The sequence below is a fragment of the Agrilus planipennis genome, unplaced genomic scaffold (genome assembly GCF_000699045.2).
Source record: "Agrilus planipennis isolate EAB-ADULT unplaced genomic scaffold, Apla_2.0 scaffold11, whole genome shotgun sequence".
Classification (NCBI taxonomy): Eukaryota; Metazoa; Arthropoda; class Insecta; order Coleoptera; family Buprestidae; genus Agrilus; species Agrilus planipennis.
In genome coordinates, this window is record NW_020440736.1 from 496,427 (window position 1) to 518,088 (window position 21,662).

Here is a 21,662-nt window from a genome sequence, read left to right on the forward strand (position 1 = left end):
GAATTTATTATCATAATCACTATCGTCATCAGCAATAAATAATTTAAAGTATAATTATTAGAAATTGTGCTATACAAAGTAGTATACTTTCTAGTAGTTACAAGAATGTTGACCAGTATACAACGTTCAAAATAAAGAATGAAAATGGGAAGAAGAACCTAGAAAATTGGTCTATACATATAGCTGTACTTCTTCCATGGCAAAAAGTGTCATATTGGGGCTGACTTCCGAAACGTGGTCTATCTATATCTTGCTGCTTAAAAAATAAATGTACAAGCAACTTAGCTAATAATAGTTGAAAACAAATAGACAAAACAACCTCCACACTAATATATAATGAAGAGTTCACCAACAACTGTTAAGTGCATGTTTAAATGAAGTGTGGAAACTGTTTTGTACATATTTTTCATTTGGAATTTCCATCACGCCAATACAAGCCATTCGCACACTGGAAGCGGTCACAAGGAGTCGTTGTAAAACACTTCGCCACTTTTAATCAATCGTTCAAGTCAAATCCCATCTTTGGTCAATAAAAATTCAGACTATTATTATTAATCTCAGTACTGGTGTGAAATTTTCGAATTATAGCAGCGGTAGATATTCAATTCAGTTCATTGAATATTGACACACTCATTTGAAAACACTTGAATAATTTCTTTTCGTGCAATTTCAGGTCGTCAAAAATGGTGTAAAAAGGTCTATTTAATAATATTGAATACATCTAGGCGTTTTGATGCATTAAGACAATTGGAAAAAGCGCGTGACGACGAATTTTAGCAGATATTAACCCGTGTCTTTGATTCTAGTGGCTTATCGCTTTTAAGTCCTTTACAGCAGGCATTATCTGAAGAAGCCTCGATGTTCGGGCTTGATGTTTGTGGTCAAAGATTTGTTCTGCTTAGTTTTTCGACGTTTTAGAAACTGCTGCTATTGGTAGGCTCCAAAGATCCTAGCAAGGGTGTAAAATACCAACCACAGCAGCTGACGAAACGTCACATAAACAACTTCATCGGATGAAAACGAATCCTTAACCCCGACCATCAAAGGCCTCTTACATTAATTAAATAATTTAGTTATTTACCTTAAAGTCGTTAATGTCAGAGTTAATATCTTCATCGGAATAGCCTTTCATTGCTTTGGTAGCTACGGGGCCCATGTAGTTATTAACTACTGCAAACTCCATAAGAGACAAAAAGACAAAAACTGAACAACTCGACATCCAGACATCAATCGCTTTAACATAGGACACCGGTGGCAGTGACTGTTGAGACTGGGTGTTTTGTGTAGCTTAAATAACAATAAATTGCTTTATCTGTACTGAAGCCGCTACAAGATATTTTGCAACATTTCTATATCGTTTTAACATACCCAACGTTAAAAGCGAAGTTACTCCGAGAGTAACTCTCGCCGGGATGGCTTCCGGTTTGATCCAGAACGATATCCAGGACATGACAACGATAAGAGCTGATGGGATGTAAGTGTGGAATAAATGATAGCCCAAACGACGTCTCAGGGTAAATACGACCGCCAAGCAAGTAAAATTACCTTTAATTCAAATCATAACGGAAAAATTCATAATTTTACAACTGCTCTTTTAAGTAAAATACATAGTACAATTTTATGTTTTAAATTACGATCAACAGTTTTTGTTAAGTTAAACTTTTGTTTCGTTGGCGCGCTCGCAGCGAGCTATCACTGTCAGCTCTAATCCAAAACATTATTTAAATAAATACATAATTATTATTCTATACATATACCAACTAAATAAATATGTAAATAGAAAAAGACTTCTAACTTGTGTATATAAGTGATAACACCCTCTCTTTTTACTATTCTTTTCTTCTATTTTCAGTTGTTTTTAAGTCTTTGATTACTAGTAATTTAATAATTACCAAACGTAATTGTAAAATGGAAGTTCTATTGACAAAACAGCACTGTATGAACATAAATAAAAGTAAAACAAAAATACTGGTAGAAAAGTGGAAAAAGAGCAAATATAAAAATAAGAGACGAAAAATTAGAAGAAGTGCCTGATTTTCGGTATCTAGGAAGTCATTTAAGTCAGGACGGAAGAAGTAGTAGGGATATAAAGCAGAGGATAGCGCAGGGTCGAGTCGTTTTCAATGCTCGCAAAAGGTTAATTTAGAAATTCGAGAAGGATTGTTAAATGTGTATGTTTGGAACGCGGCGCTGTACGGATGCGAAACATAGACGATGGGCGCGGCGGAAAAGAAAAGGTTAGAAGCGTTTGATAAGGATATCGTGGATGGAGAAGGTTAGAAATGAAGAGGTATTAGAAAGAATAAGTAAGCAGAAGTCTTCATGGAAGTAGGACACCTTCTCAGGGATAAAGGGCTAGTCAGAGACATATTACAGGTAGAAACAGGAGTTAAGAGGAGTAGAGCTAGACGTAGATTAGATTACTGTTCACAAATAGTTAAGGATGTGGGACGTTCTAGGTTTAGGGAAATGCGAAGATTAGCTCAGGATAGGAAAGAGTGGAAGTGCGTGTCCAACCAGTCTTAGGACGGACGAATCGCGATTTCTGTCTTATTTGAAATTTCAAAAATATATTATTTAAATTTTGTCACTCCTAAAAAATTAGAGCTTTTGAAGCACCCTGTATTTTGTTATTAAAAATATGCTTCTGTTAACTTTTTTGTGTTTATTTGAGGATATCCTTCAAATTTTTCTTTTTAATTCTGTTTTACATAAAAACGTTGCAATAAAAGGCCAAATTGGTGATAATAACGCAATTTGTTTATATTAGTCACATAAAAGTTATTTCATTCTGTTTTATAAGTAAAAATTGGAAGACTAAGAAGTATTCCAATTTCCCCACAGCAAGTGGTACCGTTTGTACCCTTTTTAGTACAGAGTTCAAAGTATAATCATTTCTAGATAAAAATCAAATGGAAATTATTAATTAACGTTTTTATAATCCATTTTGCCATATTGTACGTACTTGGGAAGTGGCTAAAGTGTTGTAAAGTAATCGTATTAGTTGTAGGTGTAAGACTTGTAAATCGATGTCACTGATATATTATCTACCTATATTGAAGTAACTTGACCGCACTTTATATATGCATATACAAATGTAAATATAGACATACACATATATACGTGTGTGTGTGTGTGTATGTATGTATGTATAAAAGCTAACTACATTAAGAAACAGTTTACTAAAGCCCCATATTACCTGTCGAATATTCTATGGTGCAATCGGTGGTGTAATTATTGGAAATATCTAACTGTGGTAATTCTATTTCCGGATTTACCACCAAGGGATCGGTCATGTTCCAAATAAAAACAAGATCGTTATCGGTGTGCGATACTAGGGAAACAAAAGAAATTTGCCGTAAACAATTTTCTAGATAGAATACGATACCTTACAGCTCTCAATCATCATTGAACACACTTGAGTATCGTGAGGATAAGATTCGAATTTCATAGCACAGGATAATACTAAAGTTAATCTAAAAATATTAAAAACAAAAATAGAGACACTGTAGTAACAAACAAACTGTGCGGTGTCGTGCGACACCCTGTAGGAGCGAAGTTTCTTACACAATTCAAGTTTTAATTGTAAATTTATCTAACATATTCAATTAGTAAGTCCTGCCTGTTCATGATATTTCCGAGGTAATTTTAGGATGAAAGAAATTCGAAGTGGTCTGTATTCTGTCGAAACTGCCAGACGCGGATCGCGATTTCGATCTTGTTGGATCTCATCAGCGCATCGCGGACAGTTTCGACATCACACTCCTATCGCGCAATTTTTGGGATTTTGTAATTTTAGGATATATTCTCTCTCCGCTTTCTCCCTTCCCTTCTGTAAGCAGTACGTAAGAGGGAAAGAGATGTCCACTAACACATTCGCTTTTTGCCAGACTTAGGGAAATTGAAATTTAGAATCGACTTAGGGAAAAGGAAATTTTTATGAATTCTTTTTGTTCTTTCGTTAAATACTTGTAAGGTTTTCCTTTTTTTGCGTCAAATAAATTTTTTTAAACATCACTTTTTCTCTATCTCTGGGGAAATATAAGGAAATTTCGGTAAAAAAAGTTAAGGAATAAAAAGAAATTGATAAGAAACTTCGTTGTAAAAGCAAAGTTTCTCGTCTAATCGTCAGTATTTGAAATCTAATTTACCGTTTCTTACTTGGACATGTATAAAAGCGTTTTGTCGTGGTAAAGCCAAAGGTAATGGTTGGGAATGCTCATTTCATGAAACGTCACACTTTTGGCATTCTTAAAGAAACAATCTGGACGCCATATATTGTGCAGCCATTCTACGTCTAATATTCTGTATTCTTCGCTCATATTTTCTGGAAGTCTAAGTCGAGGATCTCTCCAACTTTGTGCAAGAAATATGTCAGTGACATAAGTCTGGAAAATTAAGGCCATCACTTCGCGAAACATAATGAGAAAAACCTCCATTATTCTCTCATTAATTTTACTTTTAATATCTCTTTTATTCGTCTTTTTATTTCACTCTATTTTAAATCTGAACATCTAACTAAAGTATGTATAATAGTTTACCACTTGCCATTGATTCTTCGTTGATAGAATCTAATGATAGAACTGTTACATGAAAATAGACAATTGTGGGTTGTCCCTGTAGTTTAGGGGCTCGGTTTTTATCATATTGTTTTGGCTTTATCGGGAGAATATCTCTCAGTGATAGACTGGTCTCCTCAAAGACGTATTCGCGATCTCTGTCTCTATCTCTATCTCTATTGTTTTGTTTATCTTTAGATTTCTCTCGATAACTGTAGCTTGAATTATAATTATGGGTTCTGCAAAGAAAAATCATTTTCATTCGTTATGTAAACGTAAACCACAACATACAACTATAAAAAGGAATAATGTACAAATTGCGACCACTTGAAGAATATGTGTCTAAAAAAAAACAACTTGTTGTACTAATAAGGAATATAACAATAATTAAGTCTTTAAATTCGATTTCTCCGATATTTTACCATCAGGTGCGCTAATAACATTAAAAATGGCAGCCTTAATAAATTGAAACCTTATCATTTATAAAATAATTTTCGAGAGAAAAAAAAAAAAGAAAATCTTTAAGAATTTGAAAAACGACTGCACGTATAAAGTAATTTTGACCCCTAAAAATTAAGTAATTAAAACAAAAATAAATGTTGCAAATGTTAATTTATCTTATCCCAAAAAAAAAAGGAAAAATTAATTATCGCAAACTACCTAAAATTAAAGACGAATATACTTACAATGTATGAGCGCTCATGACATTTGATATTGAAAGGAAAATAAATAAAAAGCAAACTTTCATCGTGATATGATTTTTTAAGGGTTGACATAGAAATAGCCCTCTGTCGTCCCTCGGTCATACTAACTATAACTTCCTCTACATTAACATGTAATTAAATTACAATATAATAGGCTTACTGTGTCATACAATACAATCACTGAGTAACCAGCCTTGAGAACGCATGTTCTATATAATCTGTTTAATAACTATACCTCCCTAACTGAGAACTTATTGAATTTATGTAAATTTATACGAACCCGGAAAAAACACACTCCAAACATCCAAAAAAGATAGATTTAATATTGTCAAATAAATACATTTTCCTTAGTTGTTGGAATATAAAACAGGAATGGAATACACGTTGTAGATTTTCTTTCTCGCTTAAATTACTAATTGTACAAAGTTTGTTTATATCCCAAACATATACGACATATTATTGTATCTTATTCTTACAACTTTATTTCCGTGCATGCTAATTATTGGTAGGAGGGGTAGTTTATACTTTAAATATTCTTCACATTCATATCCCTGCACATCTTCTATGATTTTATATGAAGATGATGCTACCCTACTTTTGTCTCTACGAAATGATGAAGCCACAGCAGCATAGTTGTCCGAAAAGTCCCGGAGAACTAAATGGGATTCCCAGATATGTATAACTTTTTGACCACCTTTAACTCGCTCCCGTCAAATCTAAACGGTTTATGTTTGGCCACTTTACCACCCCTTCTAATTGTCATGATTTTGGATTTGGACATCCAAAAAATAATCAACATTCATTTATGTAATTAAATATGATTTTCATATGGAAAACTAAACAGTTCAATGAGCCACGAGAAAATATTAATATCATACTATGCCTGTTTGAGAAAGAAAAACAAATTACCCTATTTTTTTGTTTTTTATTTTATCTATTTCTTAAACTACAAAACTACATATACTCTCATAAATTTATGAAAAATAATAGAACTCGTAATATTCACAATTTTTTATTTTTACCACGACAATTGTTTTGGTAACCTTTTCAAGTGGAGTGTTACAGTAAATATTTTGCAGAACTGTAGCTTAAATATACCTTAACTAAAAATGGGGGTTACATTAAAATAAATTTAACAGAGGTGATGTGTTTAACTATTTGATCATTTAACAATAGTCCTGCGTTCCAAAGTATTAAGTTTTTAGAATCTCAGGATAAAAAATAAAATTAAAATTGTTGTTAAATGATCAAATATAGTTAAATACATCAGCTTTGTTAAAGTTAGTCTAATGTAACCCCCACTTTAAGTTAAGGTATATCTATATAAGCTACAATTCTGTAAAACATTTACTGTAACACTCCACTTGAAAAAGTTACTATGTTAGCGAAACAATTATCTTGGTAAAAATAAAAAATTGTGAAAATTACGAGTTCTATTGTTTTTTATAAAATTACGAATTTTCACCAAATAAATGCCGATTCCATCAAGTATTACTCCCAAAAAAGTTATACATTTTCAATACACTGTTTTTACATCTTAGCATCCGTATTCTTCCAATCGCACTTCTCTGGTTGTTTTGGAATTCATTATATTTTTTTTATTATATATTAGGACAAAATCACTTTTCTTTCTACTGTTGCTTAGTGTATCTACCTGTCTCTGTTCGTTGTAACATCCCTATATAGCTACGATCATCATACCCCTTGGCAGTGGCGTTCTATATGGAATACATATATCTCGATATAATGTACTGATTTTTTTCTAATTCACGTTTTATCTGCTGATTTAACGCATTCCAAAAATGCCGAATCCATACAGCGTATAGAATTCATAAAATTATCATTAAACCGTTTACACATAGGTATATTTATTTATAAATATGTAACTGTAACCGCCCTCGAATTTTTTTATTTTTGATCAAGTGAATTTAAAAATATTCTTTTAGTCCGTATGAATAATTTAATTGACGCTATTCTCTTTGCGCTTTTAATTAGAGAAGGTTGATTGTAAAGAAAAAAAACAAATTAAACTTAAGTTTTGTGTTTTAATAAGTACAAAATATGATATACACGAGAACATATGAAGCAGAATGGTTTAAATAAACTATAAAATCAACCTAAAATCAGAATTCAGTTTAACTTGTAAAAATATCTTAATTCTATAAAATTCCATCTCAGATGTTACTTCTCATTACATTTCTTAAACCTGCGTTTATTATTTACACTAAATAAATTTACAAAATTAGGCTAGTACACCAGACTGAGGTAACAACGAAAAAGAAAACTACAAAATACATCTAAGCTATCTATTTACTAATACACATGTATGAGAAGGTAAACGCGTGTATGTGTAATTAAAAACATGAGTTTACCTTCCAGGGAAGAACCTTTTAGATTAAGGTATTATATTATAGCTGACATTACAACAAACTGTACTGTGTCACTACTTGGAATTGTTCACTTTTTAAGTAGCCCCCTTAAGTACATTATTTTCAAAGGTACTCGTGAATCACATTGCTAATACATACAACTCTATTGTTAACTTAGGCAGAGCTACACTGAATGCGCAAGAAATTTATCACCCTCATCAAAACCGCAAATATTTGTCCGTTGAAATTTGTGCAATGTCCAAAAAATTACGTTTATCAAAAAAGTACCAGCATATCTATACAATTTCTTAAAATTTCTTGTGCATGTTTGGTTTATATTAAATAGGGGACAGATCTTCCATTAGATATTTTATTCGAGTATTTGTTAGTACACACCAGAAGGTAGACAAAGCTCTCATCAAAAAAGCTCCAAGCCCTAAACCCTTGCTTAAAGTGCTTTGCTCCTTGAAGCCCCAATTATAATTTAAAATCCAAGGACTTCGAGTTATCAACTACTTCAAAAACCATTTAGAGTTCAAAACTTAAGCACTTTGAAAGAGATTAAAGCTTACAAAACAATTTTATGAAGTAATCCATTTCTTCATAAAACGGCTTGAATTACGTGCTTCTAAGTCGTGAATGCACAGGAAGCACATTTTTCAAGCACAATAGTACTAAAGCTCTGTCCAGCTATGGTATACACAAATTATTTATATTTACTTCAAGGTGTATAATTTAAAAAAGAACAGTACTATTAAAATAAATTCGAATTTATAATATTGTAATCAACTTCAATTTGAAGGGATACCTCTTAAACCTAACACTAAAGTTTCGAAAATATACAAAATCAAAATACATACTTCTTGAGGTTTACGGTATTTACATTAAGGTTACTTCTTATGTTACCACAGGGAAAATAAATCTGTTTAATAACATTAAAAGACAACTTTTTACTATTACCAACGAACAGAAGCTAGAAACAATCGCCTCTTTTTAAAAGTTATTTGCCCACATAGGGGAACTACAGGATTCATATTTTAATTATATTCTTTGTACAATGACTTAAAAAGTACCTACTTTACTATACAATATGTATTAATCATCAATTATAACCACAAATATGCCCCCTATAGTTCTTTAAATTGTCCTCTGATTGAGGATTCTGAATTCTAATCAAATTGTCAAGAAAATCAAAGTAAAATGTGTAAGCTGCCTTTCAAGGGATTGTTATCATTATTGTTATTTTTATAATGACATTTTCGCAATTTATTCTTTTGACTAGCAATTTCTAAATCTTATACTGAATATTATGGTTTTACAGTTGCATAAATAGGTATTTAAAAGACTTAGGTAGTTTAAATATTAAGTAAACAGTAGCAAAGATAAGCATACAGTAGGGTGCTATTGATGCACCAATAACCCTAATCATTAAGTTATCCTTCTACAATTTAATTGTTTGTATAAGCACTTCAATAATAATCCAGTTTCTAAGTTCACTAGGCAAATCATTATAATCAGTCCCAAAAATGAACACTTCAACAAATTTCTATTCCGCTAAACATCCAGCAGGAAACCTATTTTCTTCTAGCTTTTTTTTTAATTTTTAATCAGTTACATTCTATTTTCAGATTTTGTTTTAATAATCACATCAATTTCTCACTACTTCATATATATATGGAGTTTACTCTAATTTAAACAGCAACTCACACTTTTTTACTTTATATTAATGTTTAACTCACTAGATATGGCAGGAAACCAAACGGTCCCATCCAGTTGATTATTTATTAAAAATATTACGTTTTAATTTCCATTTAAATACCGTATTTGTAAGCGTATAGTATCGTAGTTACTGTTTTGCTGCATTATTTTAGAATTAGGAATGGATATATTACTATTAATATTCTAACCGTACGTTTTCTTTAACTGCCTTTAACACTATTAACGTACAACGTTCGTTTTTTATAAACGATCCAACCTCAAAAGACATTATATAAAAAAATAAAACAATACTGAAAATACAAAAAAATAAATAGCTACAAACATGTACTAAGTGATGTACCTATTATACACCTAAGTCTTTTACGCAAGTATTTACACTTCCTAAGCCCAATAAATGCTTTAACTTTTCCTTCCATTAAAGCTGTAACAATCATTTAGAACTACCACGAGATCTTAAAAATTAAACAATACGATAAATAAACAGCGCACCTCTTCATTAACACTCAATACATTCCATGCGCCAAGTTAATTTCTATTACGTCACACAAGGGCTGAACAATTAGTATTTATATGGTTTCTCTAAAAGCATTTCACCTTATTTTGCAACCATCACACCGAATATATAAATAATAGTACTAACCATTGGTAGATGTTTCAACTTTCACATAAAAATATTACAAGAGTGGGTTAATGTTCGTGTATTAAAACTGAGTTAATAGAAGTGACAAAAATATATCACAGCAAAAAAACCGGACGATACTGTATATAGCAACATAAACTAGACATTTTTTTTAATGTTAGGACCAAAGAATTTCAAGACAAACAACTGGTTTCATTAAACTGAAATGTATTATACGCGACTTAATTGAAAATTATGAAAATTAACAGTCAAATAATCATGTTGTTATATGTACATATGTGTATTGCTTTTTTACCAATAAGATTTACATCTTTGGCCCTAACACTATATTATGGAAAGCAGGGGTGTTTTCTAGCCTTAAAAAAGATGCTAGTTTTGTGATGTCACAGCCTTAAAAGTTAGAAAAGCAGTGGAGATTACGCAGTAATGCTTAATTACAGACCAAGGTTGACTATTAGTAAAATAGTAAAATATAATTTAGTCATCAGTATCACATAATAAAATCTATAGTCATCTGCTAGACTGCAGAACTTCTACAGCCAACAATATCAACGGGTTAAAATAATACACTAAATGTCTCTAAGTATTATTGCTAGTTGCCATAGTTACGAACATTTGCTGAAAATCTGCCAATTCTTGACCTAATATTTCTATTCCTGACGAGTTAGTACGAGATCCATCCGAAGAAGTTGATGGTTTTCCTGATGTTTCTTTTCCCTGTACATTAAGTTTTTTTTTATCTGTCTCGGCGCTTTCTGGTCTGCGTATAGTGGCTTGCTTTGTGGGTATCACAGGTTTATTTGGGGGTATAGGGGGTGGAACGCCCCTCCCCACTAATAAACTCTTTTTAGGAGGCGTTTGAGGAACTGTTGTTTGCTGCTGATATGGAGCATGAAAAACAGGCTTAGTTGATGGTCTATTCGGCTGACTCACTTGAGGTGAAGTTCCCAAACCCCCCATAACTTGAACCTATAACAAAATTAATGAAATACTTATTAACTGAGCAAAACACAAATTATACGTACTTTAGATGGTGTAACAGTAGAAGCACCACCAGAGGACTGTCTAATTGTTTGTCCTGAAGTTACTGATTGAGCAACCCCCGTAGCTATTAAATAAAACAAACGAATTAATAAATTCATATTTCAAAACTTTATACAAAATAAGTCCCATTTAGTAACTTACTGGGGCCTGAAACTGGTACACTCGATACAGTGGCAGTGGGCTGAACTACTTTAGCTACACTACTTGTCATAGGAGGAGCAGGTTCTCCTGTTTCTCGAAGTCTGTTTCTCAAAGCTTCATATTCTGCTTGCCATTTTTGCAATTCCACCTCCAATTCTTGGCATCTTTAATCAAATCAATAAGATACTAATTTTTCTGGTTAAGCTCAATTAAACTTACTTTGCTTCTTTAGCTGCTAAAGCTGCCTTTAGTGCTTTCTTATCAGTCTCAAAAATGTGAACTTGCTTTTCAAGCTCTGCTTCCATCTGCAATGACTTTTTGCTCTCTTCTTCTAATCCTTCAGCCATTGTATCTATCCTAGACTTTTCTTCTGAAAGTATCTAGATAAAAAAGAAAATTATTATAAAATAAGATATTATTTTCCTCAATAAAGGTGTTACCTGTGCTAAATCTTCACTTCTCTTACGTTCTTCAATATACTTAACAATTATTTTCTTTCTTTCTGCCAGCAGAAGAAGTACAATTTGTTTTTGTCTAGACCTCTCTTCGTCTGCCAATTCCACTTGCCTTTTTAGTTCTTTTTCTAATTTTTTTCTTTGTTGTCTCTCCATTTCTAACTCTTGCCTCAACCTTGTTCTTTCCATTTCTAAACCATACGTAATATCATCTCCTTGAGCAGTATCATGCTCGTGCTTTGACTTTTCTTCTTCTAATTCTTGAATAACTTTCCTATGTTTAGCTTCTGCCTCTCTCAAAATATTTACCATGTGTTGGTGAGCCCTTTTTTGTTGAAGAGCTAAATGTTCTAACGCTTGCAGTTGCTGTTCAGCAGCAGCTGCTATATCACTATCACTGTATGGTGTTTTTGTTGAGGGCCCATCAGCAATAGTATCTCTCAGAAGTGCAGAATATGGATCTGACATAACAACAGGTCTATACCTTCCTATATTAACTACTTGTTTTAATCTTTCAGACTGCAATTAAAAAATGTATAATTAAAAAATATAATCAGTATTCATAGTAAACCATAATTTTAATAAAACAATTTTTCTTGTTTCAGGTGAGTCTACTTATTATATCTAGAACGTCTTCTCCTGATTTGCAAGTGAGTCTGATATTTTTCTTGTGGTTAGCAATTATAATCACTTCATCACATTCCATCAAAATTGGTAAAAATAACATGTGATTAACAAACATACCTTTAAAGCTGCAATAGCAATATCCCTTGCCTGTATTTCCCCTTCAAAGTACGTTAAAAGCTTCAACAGGTCTGTTTTGGTTAGTTCCATTTTAGGGTTTCTCTGTTCAAATAATATTTATGTATGAGAAAAAGTTTGGACAAATTTCAACAAATTTAAACCTTTAGTGTGTTGCTGCTGGCACTAGAACGATCTAATTGCTCATACTGATTCACATCTGCACTAGAAGTTGGTTGTTGTTCGGGTACGGAACTTAAAGGGGGGCCGAACCCAAGACCGCTAAGCCATCCGTTTTGATTGTTACTAGAAGCCATTTTCTGTGACATATATTTTATATGCACACAAATTAATTACAATCACTTTAGAACATAGTAACCGCTTTATCTAAAAATGAAAAAAAATTTTAAAACCCATTTTGACATCTAAATAACTCAGTTGCTAAATATGCAACGATAGCAGTGATAGGTTACGGTTTCGTTCTTCAATCAATGAATCCTAGAAACATTTGAGTTTGTTATGTTGCAATATTTCTTTTTTAAGTAGAGATGTGCATTGTGTCAATTTTTTACAATCCTCACGTTCATAAAACTTTTCAAAATTTGTTTAATTTTAAATGTTAAATTCTGAAAAAACATAGTTATTTTCCTTTCAGTAGTTCTGATTATTTTTTTTCATAAAAGCAAGTTATATTTTTGCTTGACCACAAACATCTAAACTTTTTTTTCTATGATTCCGGAACTGTAGATATATTATTCTATGCTGAATTGATTTGTTAGGGTTTTTGAATCTCAATTTTGGTTGCATATAATGTTTATTTCAAGGTTGTCACTGAACTAAAAACAAGTGACAGCTAGTGCTGGAAGTGGAAACAAAATTATCAATACATCACAACGGTTGATAAAATTAGTGTCTGTGTATGTAAATATTTATAGTGTTTTGTGAAGAATGGCTACAAATGAACAAAAAGCCCAACAGCTAATTGCAGAAGCCGAGAAAAAGTTATCCTCTTCCAAAGGATTTTTTGGTTCACTTTTTGGGTAAGCAAAAATCAATCAATTTATGATCAATTATGTTGTATTCTTATGGTCATCTATTATTAGTGGTTCTGCTAAAGTCGAAGATGCTGTGGATTGCTATCACAGGGCTGCTAATCTATTTAAAATGGCTAAGAACTGGACTCAAGCAGGTAGTGCATTTTGCGAAGCAGGAAATTTACATTTGAAAACTGGCTCTCGACATGATGCCGCAACTAATTTTGTTGATGCTGCTAACTGTTATAAAAAGTCTGATATTAATGGTGAGTGTTATATATTGAGTACAACTGTAAAGAATTTAAAGAGTTTGAAACTGTTATAGCTAAAAAAATATATTATTCTGTTAACATCTCAAAGAAACTTTCCCTGTATATAGCTTCATAATGTTTGTTTTTAATGGTGTGTCTTTTTTGTTAGAGGCAGTCAACTGTCTTGTAAGAGCAATAGAAATATACACTGACATGGGGCGCTTTACTATGGCTGCAAAACATCACCAAAGCATTGCAGAGATGTATGAAACTGATGCAGCCGATCTCAAGAAAGCAGTTCAACATTATGAACAAGCTGCAGATTACTACAGGGGTGAAGAAAGCAATTCATCTGCCAACAAGTGTCTTTTAAAAGTTGCCCAATATGCAGCACAGCTAGAAGATTATACAAAAGCTATTCAGATCTACGAGCAAGTAGCTTCATCTTCATTAGAGAACTCTTTGCTGAAGTACAGTGCAAAGGAGTATTTGTTTCGTGCTGCTCTTTGTCACCTGTGTGTAGATTTGCTGAATGCTCGTCATGCTCTAGAACGCTACACTCAAATTTACCCGGCGTTCCAGGATTCACGCGAATATAAATTGCTACAGAACATCTTTGATCAAATAGAAGAACAAAATCTAGATGGATATACAGATGTTGTCAAAGAATACGATTCCATATCTCGTCTTGATCAGTGGTACACTACTATGTTACTACGAATTAAAAAGCACATCAACGAAAATCCTGACTTACGTTGAGGTATAGTAAATCATAATGTAAAGCTCATAAATGTTTTACTCCCCTTTTGTCATTTAAATAGGCAATACATAAAAATTACAAGTAAAATAAGAATTATCACCAGTTTTGTAATCTAATTTCACTAATGCCCTAATAAAAAAATATATTTAATTTGCACAATAAATTTCATATGAAGTTAATAAAGCTTAATGCAATTTGAAAATGAGCACATAACTTAATATTTTACTAATAAAAACTAATATTGTTTTTAAAGTAGTGTGAAAAGTCAATCAATTTATTATTTAATTTGTTATGTGCTCGCTTTTATTCTGACATTTGCGCATTTTAGAGGGTATCAGCTTATTTTGCGTAGCAGAATAGTAGTTTTATCAATTCATTGATTTTTTCGTAGATTAAACAAGTCTCTCATGCAATTTTTATTAACATGTGTTGATGAATATGCTGATGCTCCAATAAGGACTGAAAATTAATTTGAATTTATGAGCTTCCCTTATCAGATCTAATTTTGTTATAGGTATTGTATTTAATTGACTTAATATGGTGTTTTTGTTGAGGGCCCATCAGCAATAGTATCTCTCAGAAGTGCAGAATATGGATCTGACATAACAACAGGTCTATACCTTCCTATATTAACTACTTGTTTTAATCTTTCAGACTGCAATTAAAAAATGTATAATTAAAAAATATAATCAGTATTCATAGTAAACCATAATTTTAATAAAACAATTTTTCTTGTTTCAGGTGAGTCTACTTATTATATCTAGAACGTCTTCTCCTGATTTGCAAGTGAGTCTGATATTTTTCTTGTGGTTAGCAATTATAATCACTTCATCACATTCCATCAAAATTGGTAAAAATAACATGTGATTAACAAACATACCTTTAAAGCTGCAATAGCAATATCCCTTGCCNTTAAATTATTGATAGGTAATATATAATATATGAATATATGTGTTACTATTGTGTATTAGTTTCTTTTTCTACGAAGTTTTAGCAGGGCTCTTCTTTCTCTCTAGTGTATACGGTGTTTGGTATGTGCAATCAATTTTTGATGTACATTATGTTCCTAAAATTTTTATGCACTTGGAACTTCGAAGCACTTCTTATGATTTAGTTAAAACGGCCTCGAAACATTAGGAAAAGCCCTGATCCGTAACGTGTTAACTTTAATAAATAAAACGTAAAGAAAAACTGCAATTTTCTTTTAGAGAACGTATGGCAAATAGTTAATTTATGTCTATGTACTTCTGCAAACGTGAATAAATAATTACTGCCTTTCCTTTTTTTGCTTTTACTCTAAAAAACGAACGGATAAGGGATTCTATGAGCAACAATTTATTTACATTTTACCTTCTTTATGCTCAATAAAGAGAAATTTTGATCATGAGTTACAATTAATTTAGATTAATTGCTCTTATAAAATATTACAATATTATTTGTCAAAATAGATGTAACTTGTTGCTAATGGTTTATAAGTCGTGTTACTTTTTATACATTGCCTTCAAATGCCACGAGATATTAAAACGTCAGCCCGATGAAAATAATTACTACATTAATATAAATTCTATTACATGACGTAACATTAGTATAAGATGGGTTTTTCCACAATATTATTAAACAAATTACACGTAGGTATTCGTAATAACTTCATAACTGAGAAAAATGATACAGCTAAATCCGTATGTTTAAATTCTATATCTGAATTATATCTAATATAGATTCTCACTAGGTATATGGAAACAAAACTCTCCAATTTAAGTATAAGGTCGTTGTGTTATTAAAGAATGATCTAACATCCGTATAAAAGTTAAGGCCACACTATAATCCGCTTATAACGTAATTATAAAACTATTACTCGCCAATTCAAATTCTTCATCTGATAGTTGTGCCTATGTTGTGTGCATAATAATGGATTGGATCGTAAGAAAGGGTAAGTATATCCCTTTATTATGTTTACAAAATATTTACTCCAAGATTTTTAAATTAACTTTTAATTTATTCGTACTATTGCCCACAGTAAAATAAGTATCTGATCTCAACAAGTAATCAATTCAATAATTAATTATTACTATCTATACTTTTGAATTTCGAATAACTTTAAATGTTTAATCTATTTTATTTTATGTAATTTTCTGAAAGTCAACTATAACTAATAGTAAACTAATCCAATTATATTGATTTATTTTTTTATGTCTGCAAGATCGAAAAAGAAAGTTATCACTTTTCTGCATTCAGGCATTATCGACTACTACGGAGAATTTCTCTCAGAAAAAAAAATTGTTTTAGAATAAATAAAGAATTCCTTTACATAGTTGTGATTATCTAAAAAGAATTCATGCAAATTTATATGGTGGTAAGTAACTAAAAAAGAAAGGTTGTGCAAATTTAAATAAACTAGGAAAAATAAGATCGTGGTGTACAATCTAATATTTTTATTTATTCATAATTAAATGATGTATTTCCTTATGAGATTACTTCACGAACAAATGTGTAACTAAAAAATTCTTCATTTCTAAAATGATTTTGCACCTTTTCTTTTTAGTTACCGGGTTTCTTACTTACAAACAATTAAATGAAATAAATATTATATCAAAAACAAAATACCCTTCTAAAATTAACAGAATTATTTAATTGTTTTGTATATTTCAGCGCACTTTTTATCTTTTTGCCTGTTTATAATATTAACAAATGCACAAATAAATACTGAATTAGATGCAATACACGCTGCAAGTGCATCGCTTAATGATTTTGCAGTAAAACTTCTCTTGGTAAGGGCTTTGTAATTTATCAAATAACATTTAATAATAATTTTAACTTATTTACCACTTCTCTTACAAAAACCAAAACATTTTTTTGTAGCAAAGTGTAGATTATTTGGGTGAAAATTTTAATATAGCTTTAGCGCCATATCCAGTGTGGTCTCTATTAACGATTTTAGCCGAGGGGGCTAGAGATGAAACGGAAAGACAGTTAGAAGAAACATTAAGTATTCCATCTGGAAAAGATAGGGCCCAATTTAGGAAAAGCTTTAAAACGTTAAAAAAGTATTTAAAGGTAAAAACGTTTTATTACGCATATTACTTACACCTATGAAGTATCATTTTCATTGACGCTGCTTTTCCGAAAAGTGAACACTACCGTAGATAATAAAGAAAATGTATCACTATGCATTATACTAATTTTTTATCAATTTTAGCAAAAATCAGATGGTATTGAGTTAGACATATCAAATTCAATATTTGTTACCAAAGAGCAAAATTTAAATAAAACGTATCAATTATTAGTAAAAAATTTCTACGATGTCGATGTCATGCCTATCGATTTTAAAAATTTAATTCAATCTCAAAATATAATTAATTCTCATATAGCTAAATTGACCAACAATAAAATAACAAACTTGGTTACTGTAGGTAAGTGAACTTATTTGTTTAATTAAAAGATACATATTCAAATATAATACAGAATAACTGGAAATTGGTCTAATAGCATGTACTTTTTTAATTATTTTTTTAGATGATTTGGTCGATGCTCAAATACTTTTAACGAGCACTTTGTATTTTAAAGGTCGGTGGATGTTACCATTTAATAAATCTGCCACATTTAAAGATAAATTTTATGACGAAAAGGGTAATGAAAAAGGGGAAGTTATGATGATGTATCAAATAGGAACATTTCCCTTTTTCATGTTACCTAATATTAAAGCTCATGTTGTGGAATTACCATACGGAAAGGTAAAAAAAAAACTTTTTAAAATTGTACAGTACAGCTTAAAAATTATTACTCATTCCGTTTAATTTAACATTACACACATTACTTTTAGGGAGACAGAATGTCAATGATAGTCGTTCTACCCAGAAAAAAAGAAGAACTTTCAACAATTTTAAAGAAGATTTCTGCAATGCCCTTTAAAGTTATTTTAGAAGCCCTTGAAGATGCACGACAGTATGACGAAGATGTAATGATGTATTTACCCCGTTTTTCCATTATTTCGGACTTTATTCTCAATGCAATATTATATGAAGTGCGTTAAAATAGTTATTAAACCGAAGAAAATCTACATAATAAATTTAAATATTGTAGATGGGCATCAAGGATGTTTTTAACGAAAATGTGGCAAATTTGTTAGGTATTTTTCCAGAATATCTTTATTTAAGTCGCGTTATTCAACAAGCTAAAATTGATGTTGATGAAGAAGGCACAGAAGCAGCAGCCGCTGCAGGTAATAAACAAAAATTAACTTAATTTTGGAGCTATCTAATAATTGTTTCATATTTTATAGGGGGCGTTGTCTCATTTAAAAACACTCCACCACGATTTTATGCCAACAAGCCTTTTGCATTCTTTATTATCGATAAACAAACTAAAAGTATAGTGTTTGAAGGTAAAGTTTCAAATCCAAGTTCCATTTGCTCCACTTGTAACGTTCCTTAATTCATTATTTTATTTTTTAACTAGGTTTTTTTTGTAAAGTGTTATAGAAAATAAAGATTTAGTGTTCCTACATTACCTTTCTTGTTATAATATTAACCTTTTAATTTTTCAGTTTAATAAAAAATAAAAATAGTTAATGGTTAGTAAGTAAAAGTTTACTAAAAAAATATAAATCACAGTTTTTAAATTCTTGAATACTAGTTGCACAAGTACAAATAAGATACAAATTTTGATAACTGCCTTAAGTCTATTATTTGCACTTATTGTAGAAGGTAATCTTTATAATTCCGTAAAGACTTCATTTGCTTCTTAAGCTGCTTAATTAAATCTAACGGTTGCACTAGAATCGAAATATCACGTCCGACTGAATTAAGGCGATCCCTGACTTGATTATCTTTAAAAAATAAATTTAATGGTCGACCATTTATTTCGGTTAAAACCCAATTAGTAAACGATAGTCCGTCACATGTCCTCGCTTTTGCAGACAATCCATGTTTTGCAGCCAGACTGCCGTTTTCGACCGTTTGAATGACTGCAGTTGAACCTTCTTGAATTATACCCAAAGACTGCCCATCGAAATCCCTTCGTATTACTAACACTTGTCCAAAGGGTACTCTTTTAATAATCACATTTACCTGAAGATTCGTTTTTGTAATTTAACTTGTTAGTTAATTTGAAAACTTACAACTTACATATAAACTACAAATTGACCTTAGTATTTTATTGGCATCATTGACATTTTGAATTGATATGCCTTCAATATTAAGAAGCTGATCTCCAATGTGTAATGCATTGTAAAGCATTGGATGCTCCTTTTGTTTCCAACCACACACCCTAAAATAAATTGATTTATAAAATTATGATGAATTAATAATCTTTAATAAATATTACCAGACATGCCCCATAGCATCTGCCAAAGCAATAGAATTTATGCAATCCTTTCTTCTTAATTGCAGCCTCACACCTGCAGGATGTTTCATTTCCTTTTGAAGTTGCAGTACTTGTTGTTCTCTAAGAGTACGATAAGGCTGTGGGGCTGGCTGTAATCTTCTTGGGGAACTGTTAGATCTTTGCACAAGTACAGCTCTGTTAGAAGGACCTTAAATCAACACAGTTATATTTTACCTTTATATATTTTCCTTAATTACTATTAAAGAAAATTATTTAATTAAATATGTTATACCTGGTTGCTGATTATTAAACAATCTTTCATAGTAAGTATTTCTAGCATCTGGAGGGGGTGCAGAACCTGGACATATAGACGCATTAGTGGAAGAACTTACATTTAAATTGTTTAAATCAAAATTGAAAATATCATTTTCTGATGTAGAATTTCCTTCAACTTGAATAATTGTTACATTTTCTTCATTTCTTTCAACAACTGCTTCACTGATATTTTGATCAGAAACATTTGTTCCTTCAGGCAAAGAAATGCCCCTTTGCAGTGACCTTAAAAGTTGTTCAATCTAATATTCCTTTAAAGATTATGTAACAATTTTACCTGTGATTATTTGTAAGTAATAAAGGTGTTTGATTTGTTTCAGGTCTGTCTTCGTTCTGAAATTCTGAAGAGATCAATGGTTCAACTCCAGGAGGTACTGTTGGAGGAATAGATGGAGGAGGTGGAAGGGGAGATGTAGGATCCCTTGTAGGTAATAGTGGATTAGTACGAGATTCTGGTAGTTTACTATAAATATTTTCTCTTGGACTTAAAATTTTTAATTCATATAATTTAGCACGTAAACTTTCAACCCAGTCTAGCATGAGTTCTCTTGTTGGTGCTGCCAGTCTTACAACATCAGTACTTAGAGTTATCACAAATTCATATTCCTGCTCATGAGCACATATAGTAGGGGAAACATGTTTTGTATTGTTTAAACATATGAACCACTCAGGCTTATGTGAAATTGCCGATTTATTGTCAAAATATGTTTCCAAAAATACTTCAGTATCATCATGTACACAAAAGACAGTCCACACACGTTTTTTCTAAAATACAAAACATTATAAAAAAGACAGCAAACATCACATGTTGTTACCATCACCTTTTTTGGATCTTTAGAAGGTATTTTGGTTAACCAAGTATTTTTATGTATTTCTCGAAACAGTGAATTTCCAAAGTGACGAATGTTTGCTTCTGCCATGATTACTATTTGATAAATTAAATGAGAAATGTAGAAATTCCAAAAATTGTGGCATACTTAATAGACATTATCTTTGTTTCTAACTTAACTAAATTTTGTTGCTAAATTATTCTTCCTGTAAAACTATTTTCTTTAAAGCAAGTTATATTTCTGAAATAACACATTATATAATTTTAAAATAATACTGAATCAATTAACTGCACTAAAATTGTTTAATACTTTTATGATACTTTTCATAAAGTTACAGCAGACTTCTTTTTTTATTGTTAATTATGGACGTGGCCACTGAAAGCGTCGAATTATTTAACCTTCAAAAACTGTCAAAATATATAGGCCCTTAATTTCTAACATAATGTTTCAGAAAAGTCAGAAAGGTTTCATTTAATGTTGGTTGAATTACATTATTTTAATTAAAATATAAAGTTATACATACTTAAGCTAAATATTTTAAAAAATCGCGAAATGCCGCCATAGAATTTTACACCAATCACATGATTCCTTGTTGTCTTGACAACGCAAACAAACGGACGAAAATTTATTATGCACTTAATTTTCGGTCGTTCTATTACATATTTTACTGTTTTGCGTTGAAATTTAAGTGAAATATGTGAATTCTTCAAGAATTATTCCTTGCAGGTAGGTTACGTAGTTTTGTTATGAATACTTCTCA

At 31.2% G+C, this 21,662-nt stretch overlaps 5 protein-coding genes across 9 annotated transcripts; 2 read left to right on the forward strand and 3 right to left on the reverse strand.

Annotated features, from left to right (window-relative positions):
* Positions 1–97: 97 nt before the first annotated feature.
* LOC108733773 (glycine receptor subunit alpha-4) lies at positions 98–5,332 on the reverse strand. Of its 2 annotated transcripts, none has more exons than XM_018465073.1 (8): positions 5,246–5,332; positions 4,549–4,798; positions 4,162–4,388; positions 3,394–3,476; positions 3,200–3,334; positions 1,369–1,545; positions 1,082–1,287; positions 98–253 (listed from the first exon to the last, which is right to left on the reverse strand). In XM_018465073.1, the coding sequence occupies exons 1-8, from the start codon at positions 5,305–5,307 to the stop codon at positions 98–100; spliced, it is 1,296 nt and encodes a 431-aa protein (XP_018320575.1). In that variant the 5' UTR covers positions 5,308–5,332. The 2 variants fall into 2 exon arrangements, with proteins under 2 accessions (XP_018320575.1, XP_018320573.1); XM_018465071.1 differs by having other exon boundaries at positions 98–256.
* Positions 5,333–7,294: 1,962 nt separating this feature from the next.
* Positions 7,295–12,901, reverse strand: LOC108733810 (uncharacterized protein CG10915). Its single transcript, XM_018465130.1, has 7 exons — positions 12,537–12,901; positions 12,376–12,477; positions 11,617–12,150; positions 11,396–11,556; positions 11,177–11,340; positions 11,017–11,099; positions 7,295–10,960 (listed from the first exon to the last, which is right to left on the reverse strand). The coding sequence occupies exons 1-7, from the start codon at positions 12,699–12,701 to the stop codon at positions 10,571–10,573; spliced, it is 1,599 nt and encodes a 532-aa protein (XP_018320632.1). The 5' UTR covers positions 12,702–12,901; the 3' UTR covers positions 7,295–10,570.
* Positions 12,902–13,181: 280 nt separating this feature from the next.
* Positions 13,182–14,950, forward strand: LOC108733811 (alpha-soluble NSF attachment protein). The gene is made up of 3 exons (XM_018465131.1): positions 13,182–13,412; positions 13,476–13,672; positions 13,827–14,950. The coding sequence occupies exons 1-3, from the start codon at positions 13,321–13,323 to the stop codon at positions 14,414–14,416; spliced, it is 879 nt and encodes a 292-aa protein (XP_018320633.1). The 5' UTR covers positions 13,182–13,320; the 3' UTR covers positions 14,417–14,950.
* Positions 14,951–16,026: 1,076 nt separating this feature from the next.
* Positions 16,027–18,923, forward strand: LOC108733831 (serine protease inhibitor 77Ba). 4 transcript variants are annotated; one of them, XM_018465161.1, is made up of 9 exons: positions 16,027–16,045; positions 16,147–16,347; positions 17,067–17,185; positions 17,277–17,471; positions 17,614–17,827; positions 17,931–18,148; positions 18,238–18,438; positions 18,498–18,636; positions 18,697–18,923. In XM_018465161.1, exons 2-9 carry the CDS (start codon positions 16,326–16,328, stop codon positions 18,846–18,848), a joined length of 1,260 nt encoding a protein of 419 aa, XP_018320663.1. In that variant the 5' UTR covers positions 16,027–16,045; positions 16,147–16,325; the 3' UTR covers positions 18,849–18,923. The 4 variants fall into 4 exon arrangements, with proteins under 4 accessions (XP_018320663.1, XP_018320661.1, XP_018320664.1 ...); XM_018465159.1 differs by having other exon boundaries at positions 16,029–16,096; XM_018465162.1 differs by having other exon boundaries at positions 16,029–16,096; positions 17,934–18,148.
* Positions 18,924–18,982: 59 nt separating this feature from the next.
* On the reverse strand, positions 18,983–21,266 carry LOC108733830. Its single transcript, XM_018465158.2, has 6 exons — positions 20,894–21,266; positions 20,350–20,837; positions 20,032–20,297; positions 19,740–19,947; positions 19,541–19,682; positions 18,983–19,483 (listed from the first exon to the last, which is right to left on the reverse strand). The coding sequence occupies exons 1-6, from the start codon at positions 20,990–20,992 to the stop codon at positions 19,109–19,111; spliced, it is 1,578 nt and encodes a 525-aa protein (XP_018320660.1). The 5' UTR covers positions 20,993–21,266; the 3' UTR covers positions 18,983–19,108.
* Between the last annotated feature and the right edge of the window lie 396 nt (positions 21,267–21,662).